This window comes from Pyrus communis, chromosome 5 (assembly GCF_963583255.1).
Source record: "Pyrus communis chromosome 5, drPyrComm1.1, whole genome shotgun sequence".
Lineage (NCBI taxonomy): Eukaryota > Viridiplantae > Streptophyta > Magnoliopsida > Rosales > Rosaceae > Pyrus > Pyrus communis.
Genome location: NC_084807.1, coordinates 15,631,331 through 15,654,859, shown reverse-complemented (window position 1 = coordinate 15,654,859; position 23,529 = coordinate 15,631,331). Strand labels below are relative to the sequence as shown.

General features: G+C 35.2%; 1 protein-coding gene across 1 annotated transcript; it reads left to right on the top strand.

Moving 5' to 3' along the window:
• Positions 1 to 19,287: 19,287 nt before the first annotated feature.
• On the top strand, positions 19,288 to 22,390 carry LOC137735183 (UDP-galactose/UDP-glucose transporter 2-like). The gene is made up of 7 exons (XM_068474577.1): positions 19,288 to 19,861; positions 20,431 to 20,459; positions 20,567 to 20,768; positions 21,154 to 21,396; positions 21,516 to 21,617; positions 21,710 to 21,817; positions 21,975 to 22,390. Exons 1-7 carry the CDS (start codon positions 19,736 to 19,738, stop codon positions 22,230 to 22,232), a joined length of 1,068 nt encoding a protein of 355 aa, XP_068330678.1. The 5' UTR covers positions 19,288 to 19,735; the 3' UTR covers positions 22,233 to 22,390.
• Positions 22,391 to 23,529: the final 1,139 nt, after the last annotated feature.

Genomic DNA, 23,529 nt, shown 5'->3' with positions numbered 1-23,529 from the left:
GAAAGCAGCCTACTATCTTTTAGAGTGAGGAGGTTTCTAGCTACTATCGTAGCTGTTGTTGCGTCCTTCATCACAGAGTCTTCACCTGTCAAATGGCCATTAGAAGATAAAAAAGAAGGGCACCATACATTTACCTGACGCGGCGCACTCGGATCACTGCTGAGACTCAAATCTAAGCAAATGTTCGACGGGTTAGCCATTGTCAAAGGGTTAAAAGAGAAAGATGGATGGAGTAAAATCTGAAAAGGCCGAAGACGATTTTCACAAATGAGCAAAGTGTGCATGTTGGAGGTGATCGTTACCTCTATAAAAAGGAAAGGTGACACGACCATCGATTCAAAGAGCCAGATTTTCCTGCGTGAAGTTCGGCGACTCTTTCGCGGCTTTTCAGAAAACGCGTTCAACTTTGTCAAAAGATCTCTGACAAAGTTGAACACACGTGAAGGTTATCATCCCAACTACGCACTTTTGCCAACACGCGTGGTAACAGAGCCGCACCCGTGATCACTACATGCCATGCAGAAATCAAAGGGGCGTTTGTTCAGAAATCGAAGAGCCGTTTGCTCAAAAATTGAAGAGACGTTTGTCGACAAGGGTAAAAGAACAGTACCACCACTTGCTATTGAGAAATCCCTATATATGTCGACCTTCATCTCTTATGGCAAGGCAGACCTGAAGAAAATGTCCAACTCTTCCTCACCTCTGAGGGCGCACTCCCAGCAAAGCCTCTTGAAATACTCAATTTTTTCTCCCCCAAAGAAGATACCAGATACCTAGAGTACAAATAAGCAGGAAGAAATGGTAGATTGAAGCATGTAGAGACAACCACAACAAATACATGTGCTGATTCATTCGCCGCTTCTTCAAAAGCAAAGGTATCTCATATCATCAAGGTCAAAATCAAAAGTATCTCATATCATGCTCTTTCCCTGTCTTTTCCTTTGTCCTTGTTATTACTCGCATGGCAAAGTGAAAGAGAGCAATCAGAGGCACTTGAAGTTAGCCTTCCGATCTGGAACCGACTACCTGGAATCTATTCCTGGTTGCTTACCTAGTATTGCTCTCGAGTAGTCATCTTCAACGGTTGATACACTGCCAGAGAAGGGACAGATAAGACGGGTGACAATGAAACATCAATCTTTCCAATTCGTATTCAATACGAATTGGAAAGATTGAACAAAGAAGAGGAGTAAGCTCAGACCTTTGGGGGAGAACAAAAGAATCCTCCAGCCCAGTTCAAGAGTAGCACAAAGGAAAATCAACGATGGGAGGAAACTAGTTCAAGAATAAGCCTGTGGAATCAACAAAATCAAGCCTCAATGCAATCAACAAGGAGAAGATGGAATTTACATTCCACAACCAGATTTGCGTCTCTAAACTCTTCTCTTTGTTATTTACATTCTGCCATGTTTAGTATGTTTAAGTTGCTGTTTTTATGTTTACGTTTGTTTGGTATGATTTTAAGCTTAAAACATTGAGGACAATGTTTGATTAAAGTGTGGGGGGGGGGGGGTAACTAAGTATATTTGATGCAAATTCGTGGATTTTATCACCCTTAACTTCAAGTGTTGTTCCTTGCTGTTTTAAAATGTTTTTAAGCTGTTTTAGAGTGTTTTAGTATTTTTAGTTTTATAACTCCGAAAAGCACATAAAAATTTGAAAAACATGTTTTGAAAAACCTAAAAAGAGTGTTTTGAGTCGTTTATTTGTGTTTGTGTCTTAGGATACCTTCCAACACAATGATGAGGATTTGGTTTGTAATTGCATGACTGTTAAAAAGAGTTATAAACATGGATGAAAGTTTGATTTACTCTTGGTATATGCTTAGTTATGGTTATAATGTATGACTTCACATGCAATCATAAAAGAAAAATTCGTTTTTGTAACATGCTTGAAGGAAGGAACTCATACAAACGCTACATCCCTGTGAGACTCGAGCCATTACTTTCTTTGGAAAGTTATAATCAGTGATTCTTTGTTTTCTAAAGTTGTTGCATGATCTCATTATTCCTTGCTTGGTTGCTACTTAGAATGCAATTGTATCATGATAGAACTAAATGCTAGAACTTATATCCGTTTCATTCAAAGCATGACATTGATTTGCATAACATATATCAAGATGAAGTTGTGTAGTTGCCACCATAGCCAAATAGCCTTATTTCCCATATTTCGTATATGTTGTAAGATTTAACCCCGTTGAGCCTTGTTTAGCCCATGTTCTTTGTTAACCCATATCATTCTCACCTAGCCTAGATTAGGACCATCCGTACCCTTGTTCTTGAAGCATAGTAAGCATGACGGAAAATGAATTCCTTTTGAGTTACATTATGCAAGAAAATGAGTGTGGGGGAGTAAAAGTTTGTTCTTAAGTTTATATGTATGTTTTGAGATTCAAAAGAAAAAGAAGAAGAAAAGAAAGAAAAGGAGTGAAAATAAGTAAGAATGAACTCACAAGCGTTGATGGTTGAAGAAAGGGTCCAAAAAAGTTGAATATGGCCCTAAGTTTTGTGTGATTCCCTCTTGGGTGTTCAAAGTTGATTTTTGCGTTCTAAAGGGAATTCTAAATGTCTAATTCATTACTTTGCTCACTATGGCTTGAAGAACCTTTGTTTTCCATCTTTGTTATCCAAACACCCCAAGCCCCATTATAACCCGTGACTTCAATCTTGAATGTTATGTATTTCAATTGTGGAGTTTGAACTTGGTATGAGCATATGGTGTCACTGGTTCTCGCATCTAAGTAGTAGCATTCCATTCATAAGATCATATCTAAACATGCTTATTAACTCCAGAAATTGCTTCCTTTGAAATACATATATGTGAGTGTTCGTTTTTATGCTTACATCAATCTTCTCACATATAACTAGATTAGGGTGTGTAGTCAGAAAATCTGAGTGAAAATTGAGTGCATATTTTGTAAGGAATTGAGCAAATTCTCTAAGGCATGTTACTACATTCAAAACATGGTTTTAAATGCTTAATTGTGAACTAATATGTGGTGACTATGATTAAGTATGTACTTAAGTGTCAAGATAACCAAAATCTGTGGGAATGATGATTTTTGACATGTCATGTGCATTGGAAATCCCTTAGGCAACGTTGGAAGGTTTAAGATTGTCTTTGGTTTGGTTTGTTTCATTTCGTTTTGTTTTGTTTTTCTGTTTTGCTCGAGGACTAGCAAAAGCTAAGTGTGGGGGTATTTGATAGGAGCATATTCATGCGACTTAAATGGCTTGTTCTCGTACATTTACGTTATGTTTCTTTAGTTATTTTAGTCCTTTATGCTTCTTTTGTGTGTTTTCAGGATCATAAGATGTGTTTGACGAAAGGATGCATTTTGGAGTAGTTTAGGGCATTAAATGGATTGCATATGCTTAATGCCAAGTAGATGGACGAAATTGAAGACCAAATTATCATCACCACCTATCATACACTTATCACTTATCATCACCACCTATCATTCACTTATCATAACAACATATCATTCATTTATCACTTATCACATATCATTCATTTATCACTTATCATAATCATTCACTTATCACTTATCATATCATTCATTTATGACTTATCATAACCATACACTTATCAATTATCATACCCATAATCATCTACACCTTGCAGCCATAATCATTTACACCTTGCAAACACATGCATTTCCAACACCAAACACACCTTGCCGTGCATCCCATTCCGTTTTCCAGCTTTTCTCCTTCTCTTTGCAGCCACACTTCCACATGCATTCCCTCTTTTCCTAGCTGTTTTTCCATCATTATTTCAACCTAACATTCACCCACATGCACCCTTTAAACAAACCCAAACATGCAACCACATAAACTACATCCTTGCCGTGGCTTTCCCATCCCATTTCCAGCCACTCCACATGCATTTCCAACCTAGCAATCCCTTTAATCATTCACTAACATTGCAGCCACATTTCCACCCACCTCCTAGCTGTCATGTTCCCTCTTATTTACCTATAAATAAGCATCCATTGCAGCCACAATTCATGCATTCCATTCACAACACAACACACAACACACAACACACACACTTCCCCTTGTGCCGTGCCTTCCATACCAATCCAAACACCATCACTTCCTTCACCATTCCACAAAACCTATCATTCTACATCATCCATAATCCCCAAAACTCACCTTAGACCTTGTGCTACAACAACGAGGAAGAGAAGAGGACCTAAACGTTCATACAATTCAAGTTTGAGTTGTTGGAATGTTTAGGTGTTTCTTTGATTTCAATGTTTAAATTCAATTCTCTTTGTTTTGTACGTATGAGGAATGGAAGAGAAGAGTGCCTAAACGTTCATACAATTCAAGTTTGAGTTGTTGGAATGTTTAGGTGTTTCTTTGATTTCAAAGTTATGAGGATCTAAACCCCCTTTAGCTAGGGGGTGATTCGAAACTATGTTTATGTTTGCAATATGAATTGATTAACTTTCGTTGGAATTTCATAAGTTGTGGATTCAATTTGTTTAACCGTTTGATTGATAACTTATTTATGAATGTTTATTAAGAATGCGCGCTTAATTTTCATGCATGAATATGACGCTAGAATATAAGTGAGTTTCACCTAATCGTTATGAACTTATATTCACAAGTAGTGGAGGTTGCTTATAAACAATCGCGTTAAATGAATTCTTGGCACGAGTTTCATGCTCATCATAGTAACGAATGCCTCGTCAACACTTATAGTTTTCATAATGCTTAATGATCTTTGATTGTATCTTTATTGTGCTTTTCACGTAAAGGACTTTTGGAGAATGTTGTAAATTGCGTTGCGCAAACCCATCCAATTCATTAACTTAAGGAAAACTTGACGGTTAATTTAAGCGGACCTAATTGACCCGGGGCGTTGAGTTTCATAATTTATCGAAAGACACTGAGAATCAATCTTGTATGCAAGTGTAACATGTGTGGAGAAGAACCCCTTGGCTATTCCATCATCCATATTTTCATCACATTCATATTTACGTTTTGCCTTTAATTACAATTTGTGCATTTTAGTTAATTTTCGTCAAATCAAACCCCCCCCCCTTACTTTCTTGTTCTTTAATGCTTAGAATCTGTTTAGTTTATGTTTTAAAGTATTTTTGAATTCTTTGAGTCTAGTATAGTGTTTTAGATTGTGTTTTTACGTTTTTGAGTCAAATCCAAGTGATTAACAATCCCTCATAATCCCCGGTCCAGAACGATCCCTACTTACATCATTACTACAATTGTCAAAAAGAGGGTTTAATTTGTGTGCGTATAAATCTCGCATCACCTGCCCCCTCCAAACCCTCAAATCTCTCTGCTCCAGTAACACGCGGAGGACACCACGGCGGTGATCGAGTAGGTGGCTGGGTACGAGGAGAGCAAGAAAGCATTTCAGAGGGTTTCCGAGGTAAAGGTTTTGGCGGATTTGCTAGATATGGCAGAGAGTGGCAGCGGAGAGAGGGTGTTGAGAGAGGTGAGCGAGAAAGGACTGGGAGTGGTAGATGGGATTGCTGATGTAGTGGAGAATGGTAGCGAGGAAGAAGGGGGTGAGATCTGGGTTTAGGGTGGTATCTAGTTGGTTTTGGGTTTGGGGAAGATGGGGGCGGGGGAAGAAAGGGGGATGGGGATAAGGGCTGGGTCCCCATGCAAAAAAATAAAAATAAAAATGATTTTATTTTTTTAGTTTTTTAATATTTTATTACTTTTTTAATAGATAGTGGGCCCTGTCTCAAGCTACGTCACTATTTAATGGAAGAATTGATAGAAAATTGATAGAAGGTATGAAACTATAAAAAATTTGTAGATGAGGTATAGCATTGAATTTTTTTTTAAAATGGCATTTGAAACTGTGACTGACCCAATAATTGAGATAGTTTTATGTAATTTACCCAAGTTTTATTTAGGCCCTTGTTTTTACATGTTGAGTTTTGCTTGCTGATCACCCAAGTAATATATATATATATATATATATATATGATAATTGTGATGGTGATTGCCTATTTCATAATCATATATAGCTTCTGCCCCTATTTGGTATCAGAGCCAAGTGGTAGGTAATTGCATTAGCATCTTTATAATCTGCAAATTAGATTCATATTTCAGTCTTTCGAATTACAGTTTATCTTATCTCTCAGTCCTCTAAATTATTTGTTTAAACTCTCCAACCAAACAGTAAGGCATGGTCCAAACAGTAAGTCCCAGGTAGAGGCATGAGCGGGGAAAGGGTTTAGCGAATACGCGAGGAAGGTGAATGAATATAAGTTTTCTGTATTTTGATTGCTTGATTTGTGAATTTCATGAGTAGATTATTTAGATCTAATTCAATGGCCAATACTAGCTCTAGATCCAGTTTAGGTGCTATACCAGATATTATTAAGAATTGTTTCTTGTGGGGGATGACTAGAAGTGACAATAGTTTTGTCTTCTTTAAGCCAATTTTCTTTAGTTATTACTTCCAATTTCTTTTCAGACTCGTAATACTTTTCAACATAATCAAATCAAAATACTTCAAATTTGTGTGTTTGCATAAAATCTTTCCATTTTTTATGAATTTCTAATTTTTCTTCTGTTGTATATTTATTTTTGAAAATATTCCTTCTATATGATTATGAAATAGGCAATCACCATCGCAAATATCATCAGAGATGTTAGATGTAAAAGGAATAAGATGAGGTTCGTAAATTTTTGGGCTGAATATGCCATGATACCAATTATGATAGATGAATAAAAAGAATTCAACAAAATGTTGATCGGTATTTATCTTAAACTTGAGATATTCAATAAATTGACTAGGAGATAAACACAAATGCCAATTAAAATCAGTGGTGATGAAAATATTTTTCATAATGAAAATAATGAATTTAAATTAATGATGCAAGTAGAGATTTGAAAATAATTTTATTTCAAATTGGAAACCAACTTACAATTTCGTCTACTAACGATTGATAAGAAAACAGATGGTGCACACAGGCATCCTTGATTGTAAATTAAAATACAAGTGTTTGATATTTGATGTTGAGATGAAGCTAGATCACTTCTGTTCTGAGAGAATTCGCAGAAGTTATAGCTTAATGGGCGACTAAAGTCTGTTTGCTCTAAGAATAAGCTCTTTTTTATCTTGTTGAGAGGAATGATTGAGGCTGGGATGATTGAGTCTGGGATTCCCGGTGCATGTGCTGCTAGCTGTTAAAGCTGGCGAATGATGAAAACTTTCACTGTGGATTCACGTTCTGAGTTCTGAAAAGCTGGATGAATAGTAAAAGTGATTTTATTATTCATGAATAGTGACTTGTCTGCTACTACTGCTGATGAATAGTTCCTTGTAGGAATGATTGCTACTACTGTTGATCACATGGCTGGAATTGTACGATTTATATGGGTAAAACCCTTGGAATGATTACAATTATTACATTTTGAATTTCAAATTTCAAATGGATCCTAAGAATCTTGGTAGTCGGACCACTTGACGAGTTGGGACGAGGCGTCCAAAGAATCTGAGTTTACTTATTCTTCTTCTTTGAGCAGCAAGGCTGCTTCTACCGTAAGCTTATCTGCCAAATCTTGAAGTTGCGAGGATTTCTCTATTTTCTTCGAACTTGTAGACTTGGATGATTTGGATGACTTTGTTTTGCCCTTGAGGGAGGCTGAATGACTAATGTCTAATAAAGATTGAGTATTCTCTGGAAATTCTGGCAATGCCTTCTGTGCTGGTGGAGATACCATTGGAACAGGGACAATAAGGAACTCCGATGAGACTAAATTTATAATTTTTTGGCAGTCGAATTTGTTCCACCATTTGACCCATCGGGACATATAGATTTGGCCTGTTTTGGCTTTGTAGTTCCATCTGAAGATCCAGGGGACCTTGTATTTGGCCATGAACAATGATAGAAGGGTAATTTTGCCATCGAACCTGCTTCTGTCAAATCTTTGCTGGAAACCAAATGATAGGACCTGCATGAGTTTTTCAAGTAGCAAGCTGGCTGTTGGGTCGTGGACTGATCACCAATTGGGAAACCATGCTGGAAAGATCAGCCTGAAATTTCGGTCAGAGGTTACAAACCATGAATGGCTGAAATCAGCTGTTTGATGAAGAAATATATTAGTCTAGGCTTGAATGTAATCAAAATAATTATAATGGTTGTTCGGGATGAGAAAATGCTGGGTGTGAAGTTGTTTAGCTTGATAGAGTGGGATTCGCCAATCTTGTTCGATAAGGAATCTACCAATATGAAGGGAATGATGAAGTATTTTTCGGTCATGGGTAGTACTGTAAATGCGCTTAATAGCAATGCTTTCTGTCTCAGAGAGAATGGCTTGATAATATTTAAGGGTTTTGAAAGATTCAGTTGGGAGATGATGGAAATTTGGAGGAAAAATAGTTTTGGCTATTTTTTCTGGGTTTTGTTTTTTGTCAATATGATGGGGGATGCAAAATAGGTATTCCATTGGGTTCTTTTTGACATACGAAGATGTTTTAGCAAAGCTAGGTGGTTTGGATGATGATGGGGTTGGCATGGATGAAAATGGATCATATGAACTGGTTAATGCCGTTTGGTAGTTTGGTTGGAAATTTCTATTGTGGATCCTAATGGAGTGAATCTGTTGGTGATGGCTAAAGCCGATGAGGAATCGGGAATAGATTCCTGATTTACTGGTGGCGGAGGTGGAAGAGTGGCTGGAAGCCTTCTCTGGCTATTACTGTTTTCTGTCATTCTTCCCCTGCAGAAATTCTCTTGTTAAAATTTGGGATGCAATTGTGGCTGTCTTTAATGTATTCAATATCAAAATAAAAATTGCTTAATATGGCTTGCCACCGTGCAAAATTTGTTTGGATGCAATGTTTTGAACATCGTTTTGTAAAACATGTTTCGCAAATTTGCAATCAACACGAACTAAAAAATTTTTATTTAATAAATCATCTTTAAATTTGCTAATGCATAATACAATAGATAATATCTCTTTCTTAATAGTACTATAATTACTTTGTGCAAAGTTCCATACTCTGAATGGAAACAAATAATTTGTTCAGGAGATCCGGAAGATGCTGCTTGAGGATACCTCCATAACCAATGTCTGAGGCATCGGCCTCAACTATCTTAAAAGAGTTGGGAGTTGGAATGCCAAGACAAGGCAAAGTATTAACATGAGTTTTAATCTATTTGACAATGGAAGTATGAATGGTAAACCATGCTGGGGGGTTATCTTTGAGACGATCAAACAATGGTTTACACTGCTAACGAAGATGAGGATAAAATTCAGAAACATAATTTAATGATCCAAGGAATCTTTGAAGTTGGGTTTTATCAGTAATCTGATCTGGAAATTTATCAGCGAATTGAATGACTCTATCAATAGGCTGGATGGTAGACTTATGAATGTTATATCCTAAAAATCTAATATTAGTTTGAAACAATTTAATCTTGGATGCAGAAACAACTAATCCATTAGACTTAATGATTCTAGCAAACAAATGCAAACGTTTCCAATGCTTATCTATAGACTTTGAATAAACAAGAACATCATCAATATAAACAATCGAAAAATGGCTATATTGATTAAAAATCTCATTCATGATATTTTGAAATTCACTTAGGGCATTCTTAAGGCCGAAAGGCATTACATTCCATTCATAATATCTGAAAGGAGTTACAAAAGCTGTTTTATATTTATCATATTCATGGATTTGAATCTGCCAAAAACCTGATTTCATGTCAAATTTTGAAAAAATAACTGCTTGAGAAAGCCTTTTTATTAAATCTCTTTTGTTAGGGATTGGATACCTAATCCATTCCGAAACTTCATTCAATGGTTTATAGTTAATAACTAATCAGGAAGTACCTCTTTCTAATTCTGCGTTCTTCTGAACATAAAATGCAGGACATGACCATGATGACTTACTTTTACAGATAATTCTTTTATTAAGAAGTTCTTGTATTTCTGTTTTGCAGTATTCCAAGACTTCTTGACTCATTTGAATTGGTTTGGCTTTGGTTGGGATTTTGGATTCATTAAACTCCTTGATATAAGGTAGTTTAACAATGTGTTGTTTGCGGTGCCAAAAGGAATTGGGAATATTGATAGGAGCATATTTAGGCGACTTACTTAGCTTATTTTCGTGCATTTATATTGTTAATTCCTAGTTGTTTTAGTAGTTTAAGCCATTTTCGTGTGTTTTTAGGTTCATATGGCTAAGGAAGCAAAAATATGCATTTTGGAGCATTTTGGAGCAAAATTGGACTAAGGATGGATAGCTTATGCTTGGAGCCAAAGTGTTGGACGAAATTGAAGGCCTTGTATGCACTTTAGGACATAAAACAAAGGGCCTAGCCCAATCAAACAAGCCTTAGCCGTGCAAAACCTTTTAATTCCAGCAACTTCCCTTGTTTGCCGTGGCTCCCCCTTTGCATTTCCAGCTTCCCACTTCATCATTTCAACACATTATCTTCCATATTCCCTCTTTAATCCACATGCATTCATCATCATTCACCTTAATCATTCCCTCACATGCTTTCCCAACAAATAATTCAGCCAACACATGCACCCATCACCTAACACAAATCCTTTGCTGTGCAAAACAGCAAGCATTTTCCACCTTTTCTCCTTCATTGCAGCCACACTTCCACATGCATTCCCTCTTTAATCATTCCCTCCTAGTTGTCATATTCCCTCTTTTAATCATTCATCCACCTATAAATAAACATCCATTGCAGCCACAAAGGGGGGGGGATTTATTCATACACAAATAGAGACCAAGAGAACCCTTGAGCCGTGCAAAATCATCCATTCCAGCACCAATTCCAGCAACAATCCCATCCTTGCCGTGCCTTCATTCCACATTCCAGCATATATACAAACCTTCCTTCACCATTACACTACTCTACCATCACACATCCATTCCTCCATACACCTAAAGCCCTAAACCTTTCCTTAGACCTTGTGCCACAACAAAGAGGAGGAGAAGAGGCCTAAACGTTCATACAATTCAAGTTTGAGTTGTTGGAATTTTTAGGTGTTTCTTTTCCTCGATTTCAATGGTTAAATTTACTTATCTTTGTCTTGTACGTATGAGGAAGTAAACCCCCCATTAGCTAGGGGGTGATTCGAAACCATGTTTATGCTTGCAATATGAATTGATTACCTTTGGTTGGAATTTCATGAGTTGTGGATTCAATTTGTTTAACTGTTTGATTGATAACTTATTTATGTATGTTTATTGAGAGTGCACGCTTAATTTTCATGCATGAATATGACGCTAGAATATAAGTGAGTTTCACATAATAGTTATGAACTTATATTCACAAGTAGTGGAGGTTGCTTATAAACAATCGCGTTAAATGAATTCTTGGCACTAGTTTCATGCTCATCATAGTAACGAAGGCCTCGTCAACACTTATAGTTTTCATGATGCTTAATGATCTTTGATTGTATCTTTACTGTGCTTTTCACGTAAAGGACTTTTGGAGAATGTTGTGAATTGCGTTGCGCAAACCCATCCAATTCATTAACTTAAGGAGAACTTGACGGTTAATTTAAGCTGACCTAATTAACCTGGGGTGTTGAGTTTCATAATTTATCGAAAGACCAACTGAAAATCATATTGTATGCAAGTGTAACATGTGTGGAGAAGAACCTTCTAGCTAGCATTCCATCCATATTTTCATCACATTCATATTTACATTATTCCCTTAATTACAATCTGTGCATTTTATTTAATTTCATCAAAAACTCAATCCCCCCCCATATTTTGTTAAGTCTTAGTTATTCAAATCTGTTTTATTTTGTGTCTTTAAGCATTTGGAGTCAAAAACACTTTCAAATTCGTCCAAGTCAAGTTCTAGTTTCTGTTTGAGTCAATTTGATTGTTTTAGGCAGTTTGAGTGTTTCAAATCTGTTTTGAGTCATAGTAGTCTTGTTAAGAGTCTTTAAGTTTAATTTTTGTGTTTTTAAGTCAATTCAAATTAGATTAGCACCCCTAGTTAATCCCCGGTTAGAACGATCCCTACTTACATCATTACTACAATTGTCACAAATAGGGTTTAATTTGTGTGCGTATAATTCTCGCATCAAATATCTGAACAGATGTCATTAACAAGTTTCATTTGAAAATTATTAATGGCTTCTAACAAAGATTTGATTGTTAGCTGTTCTTCAATTCTTTTGTGATTAATTTCTTCTTTTAAGAAATTAATTTGTTGTCTTTTATGATTGATCAGATTGAGGGATCGCGAAACGTTATTCTTTTGTAAGTGTTTTAATTTTTTGAGGTCTGTTTCTTCGCAGAACTCAAACGTGACTTTCTGTCCTAAGACGTGGGTGGTAATCCTATTGTGATGAACTTTAAAAGTATATATAAGTGCCATAAAAGGCAGACCTAATATGATTGGATCAGAAATATTTTTGATTAAAACAAATATCATTTTGGCAAACATGCGCTTTTGGTATTTCAAAATTTAATTGCATTGGTAATTGGTTTGCAACACTAAGTATTTCATTGGACTTATGATAATACCTAGTAGGAATTAACCCTTCTTAAATACAATTCAAGTCTGCGCCCGAATCTATCAAAGCAACAGTTTCAATATGAAAATCATCAATTATTATTTTGATTTTAGAATACCATTTTTGGATTCTTATCTTGTCTAAGAGACCTAAAATTAAATCTTTTGAAGATGACTTGCTCGAATGAGCATCAAAATGATGATCTGAAGAAGAACTGCTTTGTCCTTCATCATGATTGTCTACAAGAGTTTGAGTGCGGACTTTACTGAGATGTGTATGAATTTCTAGGTTTTCGGACTTTAGAAACCTAATTTCGTCTTTGATTTTATTAACTTCACGTTGGAGATCTTTGATTGTGATTTCTTTCTTAGTCTTATTAAACCTTTCCAAGGTTGTGCTAAGAGAGATTTTTGGAGTTGGCTGAGGTTGGCTAGTGCTGGATTCATCAGAAGAAACTAACTTTTTAAGTTTCTTAAGATAAAAGGATTTGAGTTCAGGGTCATCGACTTTACTTATTAGTTCGATAAGAAGATCTTCTTGTTCTTCTTACTTGTGAAGCACTGAGATTTTATTACGGCAAGCATCGGTACATCCTAGCTTGATGTCGGGAGATGAAAGGTTGGTTGACGAACTATTATCAGAAGAAGATAATTCCAAATCATCTTCTGATTGACTATTGTCTGTGTTCCTAAGTTCTAGGACTTGGATTAATTGAAGTTTCTCTTCCTCAGAGATTTTCAACTGGTTAATGGTTTTCTTAACACGACAATCATTGGCGTAATGTCCATACTTGCCACAATTGTAGCAATTCCCTTTTGTTTTTTTGGGTTTTTGGAGTGGATTTTTCTAGAGGGTTTTCTAGAGGGTTTTCCCTTCCACTTGTTGGTTTTAGGCTTTTCATAAAACTTATTAGTTTCAAAATGTTTATTTTTGGATTTGTATTTATTATACTTGGGATAAGATTTACCTGAGTACTTGTTGGAGTACTTATGATAAACCTAAGATTTTTTCTTTTTGTTTGAGGTTCACAGAACGTTCCTAGCTTGTACTTAGCAATAGATTTGTCTTTATTAACTTGTTTTGAAATTTTCATATCGATACACATTTTTAAGCCTTTTTTCTGGATAATATTAAATATATTTCCATAAGTAAGGGTATGATATGGTATAATACATTCTTCGTTGACTAAGACACTTTTGATTTTGTGTGCAAAAAGGTTTGGTAATCCATTTATAAAATTTTGTTCCTAAAAAGGTTGATTACTGTCTTCTCTGAGCATGACTCTAGACATGAATACATCTTTGTACCATCTAAAGTCGCTTAGAGTTGGACATCTCAGATTGCTGAGTTGATCATGGATTCTGGAGGTAACATTACTAGGTGTTCCTATGAAATGTTTTATTATTATGAAAAGCAATGTATTGACTGCATCTGGGACTCCTTGTCCAATTTGGTCATCAAAGATTGGTATTCCTTCTTCATCTTTGTAACAGCGTTTTTTATTTCATTTCTGGATTGTTCAGTGAGATGTTTCTCCTATCAAGAATGGAGCATTCCTGTAAATCCAGTGACCAAAAGGTCGACAACTTGTGTTTAACTAAGGTTATGATTTGTAATATAGTTATTAGTAACCATAGAGATATGTTGAAGTTTATTTAGGAGTTCTTGTTCTGAAAAACCATCTATATTCCAATCATAAAGTTTATTAGAAGAGACTGAGAATTGATTTTGGATATTTATTTCCTCAAACTAGATATCCGGAGGTGTTGGCCTGGGATACTAATTTTTGGTAAAGGATGTTGGGTTAATTCTTTTGTTGGTAATCCTTTTGAGTTCAAGATTTTGAAAAGCTTGTTCAACTTTTCGAATAAAATCTGAATCATCATCTGACTCATAGGAGGATGAAGATATTTCTGATTGAGATTGACTAGAAGGATATTTTAAGACATGAACTGTCTTTTCTTTTTTCAATTCTGTTAACATTTGATCAATTTTCTGACTTGTGAAGAGAGTTTTTAAAGCTATTGCTTTTGAAGAAGATTATGGGAAGTTAACCAGGGGTTTTTCCCTAATTAACGATTTTGGCTGAGAAAGTTTGTCAATTTTAGTTTCAATTTTATCTAACTGTTTTCCAATGGTATGGAGACTCTAGTTAGTAAAATTGTTTTGTTTGATGACTGGTTTTGCTCCTGCATCTTCCTTAGGAAGCTTGAAAGGAGTAGCTGGGATTTGCTTATTAGCAGTTGTGATAAGAATTGTTTCTTGTGGAGGATGACTAGAAGAGACAATAGTTTTGTTTTCTTTAAGCCAATTTTCTTTAGTTATTACTTCCAATTTCTTTTCAGGCTCGTAATACTTTTCAACATAATCAAAGAAAAATACTTCAAATCTGTGTGTTTGCATAAAATCTTTCCATTTTTTATGAATTTCTAATTTTTCTTCTGTTGTATATTTATTTCTGAAAATATTCCTTCTTGGAATATTCTCTTCAGCTTCAATATCAGCATTGAGCTTTTTTCTGTCTGGTTTAAAAGGTTTATTTAAAACTAAAAGTTGATGATGAATCAGACCTGCGTCAAAATCAAATTATGTTGAAGAAGTTTGTTCTCCTTGATCTTGGGTTTAGGGTTAGTAAACCAGATGTGTAACCTGAGAGGTTGTTTCTACTGATTTTAGCTTGATGTTGATTAAGTCATTTATTAATTCTTGTTGGGTGACAGACGGACTGGAGGCTACGACCTTTAATTTTCTGTTGGCTATTGAATTGATTAACTCTTGATCTTGACTCATCCTATCGGTTAATATGGATCCAGAAAAAGAATTTCTTCTTGGAGCAAAAGATTTATGCGAGTGGACTGACTCACAAGATCTTCTTGCTGGACGATCAAAATTGATTTTAACAGTTCCATCAAAATATTGTTCAATGTTGTCTAAATTAACTAGACTGTTTTGGATAGCTACTGGCTTACTTTCATTAATCAAATACCAATCTGAAGGTAGACTGATATTTGACTACCTAATGGTGTATGGTCTCTAGGACTCTTGGTTAAAGCTTGGAAATTCATGTTTGTGCTAGTGACTTTATAATATACTTTGTATATTAAGGCCAAAGGTTGTGTGCCTTCAAGGACTTGGTATCTTGAAGTTTTGATATTAAGAGTGAGTGCTTTCAGCATGTGGGGGTCTGAAAGACTTATGGTAAGGTCTGGAAAACAATCAAAATGGATAGGTCCATTGTAAAGACTTGACTTAATCATTCCAACTATACTATCACTAAAGTTAGTGAATCTAGCATCTCGGAGACATAACAAAATAGAGGTATTAAGGCCTCTACGCGTTAAAGGTTTTATGGCTATCTAAACTAAGCCAATGTGGATGTAGTTATGACCATCTTTCCTATGGGATTTAATTTGTTCCGGAGAGAACAATTGAAAAGTTTCATGTTCCTTGCTAAGAGCATATGCTTTTTCAACAGTTTTAACATGATGTTCACTTCTAAATGAGGCTCATGACCATTTCTTTCTGTAAATATTTTTACTTGAAACCTTGGGGATGTTCCAATCTCCAAAGTCGACACTATCATTAGTTTGAAAATCAAGTTGTTGTTCTTCATTAATAATATCTGGTATAGCACCTAAACTGGATCTAGAGTTAGTGCTGGCCATTGAATTAGATCTAAATAATCTACTCATGAAATTCACAAATCAAGCAATCAAAATACAGAAAACTTATACTCATTCACCTTCCTCGCGTATTCGCTAAACCATTTCCCCGCTCATGCGCTCTGCTCATGCTTTTACCTGGGACTTATTGTTTGGACCACGCCTTACTGTTTGGTTGGAGAGTTTAAACAAATAATTTAGAGGACTAAGAGATAAGATAAACTGTAAGTCAAAAGACTGAAATATGAATCTAACTTGCAGATTATAAAGATATATATATATATATATATATATATATATATATATATATAATTTAGAGTATTTTTAAAGGAGACGTGAAAATTTAAATTTGACAACTATTGTTTTTTTGTTTTTTGTTTTTTGTTTGTTTTTTTGTGTTTTTTGTTTATTGAGGAAGAAAGAAGATTAAATTAAAGAAAAACCTCGGAGATACCAAAGGCCTCGAGAATCATACTGTAAACACGAAAAAATTCCGGAAATAAGAAATAAGAATACGTTCACAAAATATATTTTGTATTAATGATTTTGGGGTTACAATCTCTTTGTAATTTGATCCTCTGATTCTATCTTCGTAGGGTATAGGTTTGTGGATGAGTTGTTGATCCAAAGGGCCGTTGGGGCTTGATCTAAGGATGAACAGTTGATGAATGGGTCTTCAAGGGGCGTTGGGCTTGATCTTGAAGAATGGGTGTATAGGTTTGCTGAGATTGTTGATCCAAAGGGCCGTCGGGGCTTGATCTAAGGATGAACAGTTGATGAATGGGTCTTCAAGGGGCGTTGGGCTTGATCTTGAAGAATGGGTGTATGGGTTTGTTGATTCTTTTGTTAATCCAAAGGGCCGTTGAGGCTTGATCTTAGGATGAACAGATGATGAACGATGAACGCTTTCCTCAAGGATCGTCAGGGCTTGATCTCGAAGGTTGAGGGAAGTTTCTTCAAGGGCCGTCGAGGCTTGACCTTGAAAGGGGATTTTACGAAGAACAAAGAGGGTTTTACTAATCTTTCGGTGTTTGCTTGAGAGCTTTTGGAGTTTCAAAGCTTCAAGGTTTTGGTGTGATGTAAATTCCTTTTCTTTTCTCTTGATGGAGAAGGCTATTTATAGGGCAAGAGAGTGAATCACCACCATCCATTTTTTGGTGAAGTGAGTGAAGTTGGTAGGTGAAGTAAATGTGTAATGTAGGTGAAATGAATGTGTGATGTAAGTGAAATGAATAAATGTTGTAATTTTAATACATTGGTTAACATTTATTTCACTGAAATTTCGGTGTCTACATATACAAGAGAGCGTTTTTTGCTTGGGTAGGAACACACCCATCCCAAATATATAAATTAGTACAATTATGCTCAAGAGAAGTGATACAATTCGCTGTAAAGTTTGCTTCCCTGTAGACATGATTCCATTCCACCAACTAGAACTATGAGGCAAGCCATTTAGGGCTGGTTTGGTATTACTGTGCTTTGAAAAAAAAACTGATTTTGCTATGCTGTGAGAATAAGCGGCTGTGAAATAAAGTAGCAGAGTGTTTGGTAAACTTTTTTGTAAAAGTGCTTTTGAAAAAAAAAATTGTATTATAGTGTTTTGTAAACTTTTATTTAAAACAGATGTGAAAAAAAGCCGATTTTTCAAAGCTGGGTTTTGCAACTTCTTGTTTTTGGCTTTTTTTCACCCAAAACTGTGAAAAAAAGCTGAAGTTGAATGTTTACCAAACACAAAAACAGCTCCCAGCTTTTTTTGATACCAGCTTTTTTTAGAATCACCTCAGTACCAAACCAGGTCTTAATCTCTTCAACAATGGACCTAATTCTTGCAGAAATAGCTAGAACTGAATGCGGAAAGTATGGAAAAACATCTCGTAATGTATTTAACTAGAAAATAGATTATGTTCCTGCGAAATTATCTACTTGTTACTTAGCGCTTTCGCTAAGGATCTAATCAAAGTCAAACTTGGATTTGAAAAAAAGCCTTCCCTTATTAGCCAAAGTAGAAGTGTACTCCTTGATCTATAATAAAGATGAATTAAGCCAAAAAACTTTTCTTTTTTTTTTTTTTTCCTTTTTTTTTTTCCTTTTCTAAAAGGTCTCAACACCCTCGTTGAGGGTCTGAGGTCAATAGCAATATGTCACCCTGCTTAAATGATAGTATTGTCCTGCACACTTTCCAAAAAGTGCATCAATAAAACATTCAAGTCTTTCTTCCACCACAATTTTCTTGATTTGACATTGTTTGGGCAAAGCCAAGGCATCATTTTTTTAAGTTTTGGTCTTCACTTGATATGTCAAATTAAACTCTTATTTTATTACATTAAACTATTAATAAATGTTTTAAAACCAAAAACAAAATAAAACTAATAAAATGTATTTAATAATCAATTAACAAAAGATTTGGAGCTACTATCAATTTTGGCACCATAGTTGAGGATTGTTAGGCCATGTTGAGCCATATGAGTTTTGGCCTATCGGTTCAAAAACATTGTTGTTGTCTTATTTTTCACTATTAGTGCTGATTTGGCATTTTAACATCTTCAAAGATGCTCTTACACCAAATAAATGATAGGCACTAAAAAATTACAGGTAATGTTAGGATGTTCATATTTTTAAATCAAATTTTGTAAATCAAATGATGTGGATGTTGATGATTGGATTATTACTTAACTGTTGATTAACGTGCTTATTTCTTATTGGCGACATCATTTAGTTCGCAAATATGCATGAATATATATTTTAATTACAATTTTCTTGAACCATAACGTCTAAATAAAGGGTTTAATTGCCACTTAGTACTACGGTCTAGTGATGTTCCTCTTCTTAGATTCGATTCTCGTCAAAAACGAATTTGAATCCCATTATTGCTAGCTTATTATGAGATTATCTCTTCCCGTTTAGTGTAGATAATATCATTTGTCAAGAAAAACTGTTTAATTATATTAATTAGAGAGTAATTTTTCCTATTCCCAATATCATTCCATTTTCGTATTCTTGTTTCGATTCATAAAGTTTTCCCTTCCAAATAAAGATACCATAAGAGTCGAGGAAAACGTGAAAGTGAATTAGGATTTAGTATATAAATAAGCCTATAGAGTAAGTGTAACAGCAACAAAAACAACAATTCCCTTTCTCTCTCTCTCATTCTCTGCCAAGTTGCCGACTCGGAGAGGTTAAGAGTGCAATACAAAGAGCTCCGACCCTGAGTCTATAGAAACTCTCTCTCTCTCTCTGTCTGGAATTTCCTTGTATGGCATCATTCTTTACAAGTAAATAATAAATAGTTACCGTAATCAACCCGATACCAATTTCCTTATATATAAATATATATATTCATATACACAAATCAGTTTCCTCTCTCCTTCTTTTCTTTGTATTGGGATAATCAACATGCAAGTGCATCACCAACTGTAATGAATTCCATACATTCCCGCATTGGGTTTTGGTAAAAATACACCATTTTTGTCTCCCCAATTTCTCCTTTATTTTGAAATTTCTGGGCGTTTTATTGGGTACCCAATACCCGATACAGCCAGTACGCAGCTGGGTCGGTGAGAAAACCGATTGAAATCGATGAAGAACGAAGAGCAAGCTCGGTTCCTTTTTGGGATTTCGCTCTCTGACAGACCCAAATGGCAACAATTCCTCCTTTGCTCTTCTGGGTTCTTCTTTGGCTACCTTGTTAATGGTATTTGCGAGGTATTTTCTTTCACTCTGTTATTTTATTATTATTTTTGGTATTCGGTGCCTGTTTGGTTTCCGAGAAACTGAGCCTGGAATGAAGGAAAATTCGTGGCTTAAAGCCTTTTCTTCTGTTCGGTTAGTGGGAAAATTTTATGGACGACAAATTTTTGGTCGCTGGTTATCCCTTTTTCTGTTTGGTGTCTTAGCAACCAAGCAAAGGATTAACCATTCTCTTCTGAGCAAGGAATTACATTAAAAAAAACAAAAAAAGGGAATTACTTTCGTTCATAGCAGGTTTATGATTTTGGTTTAGTAATATTTTACTGTTTTTATCTCTTGTTTGGTTGGTGAGAAAGTTGAGAAAACAAATATAAAATGAAAACCTTAATCCTCCGTTTGGTTTTGGGACCATTGGTCTCTTTATTTTATGAGTTTACTTTTTGAGGAATCAAAAGATCAATTTTGAAATAATTTTGGTCTGTGTTTTTTAAAATTTGGAACAGTGTATCTCAAAAGTAATCGAATTTTCGAAATTTTCAACTTTTAATTGCTAACTGAATCATATTTTTTTGGCTAATTTTCAGGAATATGTGTATAACAGGCTACAATTCAGGTATTTCTTTTTCTAAAATTTTTTTTTTTAAATTTTGGAAGTGTTCGAATTCGGGTTTTTCAATTAGGACCTGTTTGTTTATGTTTATTGTGTATTTCTTGTTGCAGCTATGGTTGGTACTTCACATTTGTGCAAGGATTTGTGTATCTATTTCTGATTTACCTGCAAGGCTTCACCACCAAGCAAATGGTGAATCCGTGGAAGACTTATGTGAAGCTTTCTGCTGTTCTTATGGGGTCCCATGGACTTACAAAAGGCTCCTTGGCTTTTCTCAACTATCCGGCGCAGCTCATGTTCAAATCGACAAAGGTAAACGCTAAATTCCATGAAATTTAATATGGTAATTTAGTTTTTCAGTTCAGGCTGCTAATTTTAGCTGGATAACTATTCAGTGTGGATAAAATTTGAGTGTGAAAAAAGAGAGGTAAAAACAATCACTTGTTTAGAGGGGCAGATTTGAGACGATTCTTCTTTTTTTTCCCGGGAGTGGGGTGTGCAGAGTTAAAGAGTTTGATTTGAGTTTTTAGCCAAGTAACTACGTAAAACATGTCACTTTGTTAAAGCTAGTTTATACTTTTGAGTAATACAATAGTGAAATTTCCCTATGGTCGATTGCTATCAACGTGAATTGGAAGTGACGTCTACTTTTTACTGTCGGTTTTCTGATGTTAGGTTCATGATTTTGGTTTTTCAGGTTCTGCCTGTGATGGTAATGGGAGCCTTCATACCAGGTTTGAGACGAAAATACCCACCTCACGATTACGTTTCTGCACTCCTTTTGGTGGTTGGCTTGATCCTATTCACCTTAGCGGATGCGCAAACATCTCCAAACTTCAGCGTGATTGGTGTTGTGATGGTATCGGGTGCTCTAATCATGGATTCCTTTTTGGGTAACTTGCAAGAAGCTATCTTTACCATGAATCCCGAAACCACACAGGTGACATTCATTTCCTTAGATTCAATTTGTGGGGTGTTTAAACGTGAACTCGAAACTTGTTCATAAAAAAAGTGTGACTGTTCATATACTTTTGTGCTTGCTTTTATCCTTATCCATAGATGGAGATGCTGTTTTGCTCTACAGTGGTCGGTCTGCCGTTCTTGATTCCACCAATGCTTTTGACAGGGGAATTATTCAGAGCATGGAGCTCATGTTGGCAGGTAACTTACAATCCGAAAATCCTTAGATTCCACCATGTTACACGCCTCTTACAAGCCTCGCAGTTTCTAACAAATCTTTTGGTATTGTGCAGCATCCATACGTGTATGGCGTGTTAGTCTTCGAAGCCATGGCCACATTTATCGGCCAAGTCTCCGTCCTTTCCCTCATTGCTCTTTTTGGTGCCGCCACCACAGCCATGGTACATTCTTGTCTCACGTCTATTTTCAAAGCAAGAGTCTTGTTTCTTAGGCAACATTAAATATCATATGCACGAATACGAACAAACATATAGTAAAACGTGAGTTATATAAATTCCTTTTTAAGTATTTTCATTGAATCCCTTGTTTTTATGACAGATCACAACGGCTAGAAAGGCCGTCACGTTACTGCTGTCATATTTGATATTCACAAAGCCATTAACGGAAGAACACGGGACCGGACTTCTGCTCATAGGTATGGGGATCACCCTGAAACTCTTGCCTGAAAATCAACCATACCAGAGAGTTTCAACCTCATCTTCCAAGACCAAGACTTCAAAACCTGCTCCGACCGAAAACGAAAGAATCCGACTAGAAATTGCCGGAGAAAATGAAGAAAAGAGTCAATTGGTCTGAAACAACAACCTGCTTCATTTGGCTCCTCATTTATCAGCAGCTATTTAGCAAATGTTAATTATGCCAAATAAGAACACTAACTATGGATTTTTATTTTTTATCTTCATTTTACTTCTTTATATTGTGTCCTTTCTTTTATTTATTTATTTTTTTTAATTTCTTTATATTTTTGTGTGTTAGTTATTTTCGTGAATGTTTTGGACTCTCAAGCTGAATTTCATGAATGTTTTCGTCAATTAAGATTTTTAGAAAGTCCACACGTGTCTAGGTGCAGTGAGAATGGTTAAAATTTATTAGGATTTTAATGAATGCGAATTCAAGAATTCTTTTAAAATCAGTCTCTCAAAAAGGTATATTGAAATCTAAATTGATTACACCCAGCCTAGATTAGCCTTTCAGATCTTGTTTACTAATTTATGTTGAAAAGTATAATTTCATTTACTCCTAGTGACGCAAAAAGTTTATTACAAACTCTGGGGTTTTTGACTGTTATAATATTGGTCAAATATACAGTGATTTAAATCTAACCGTTACAAAAAGGTATAATATAATTTTTGCTTTGCTCAACGTGGAAGGAAGGGACAAATTTTTTTATTAAATTGATGCTTAGCACAAATGAGAAAAAAACCATGTAACTATACTTTAGAGTTAAATTTTTTTTTTTCTTTTCAGCAAAACCAAAAGTATATTATTGATTAGAATCAAACAAGTACAAAGCATGAAAAATTGAAAGTCAAAAACATACAAATCGAGAAAATTTGAAAAAATAAACGAGTCAAATTACACAAAAGGCTAAATATTTTAGAAAAAACGGATACATCTTATAATTTTTTTTGAAGAATTAAACAAGTCGAACTACACAAAGACATGAGCTCGTAAGTCATAAGTCAATGTTTGGTAAAATTTAGAATCATATAGATTAGAGTATAACTTGTTATATAATAGAAGACCCCCCCCTTAATGGTTGACCAGAAAAATTATTACCACTCACTGTCTATGTAGATTGGGCCCGTTTGGGCTATTGCCATTAGATTAGGGCGCTTCGGACCGATTTAGATATGATAACTTGTGGAACTTTTTTTTGTACAATAACATTGGAGGGTGGGGATCAAGCTAAATCTTGCAATGAAATAGCAAAACTTGTACACAAACTCGTCATTTATGCAAATCAACTTAAACTTACTTATGATAAAAAAAAAATGAATATTATTAGATCATATCACTAATTAAGATCATTTTTTATTTTTTGAATATTCAAAATTTCGCATACATGAGTTTGGCAAAATTAGCTAGATAT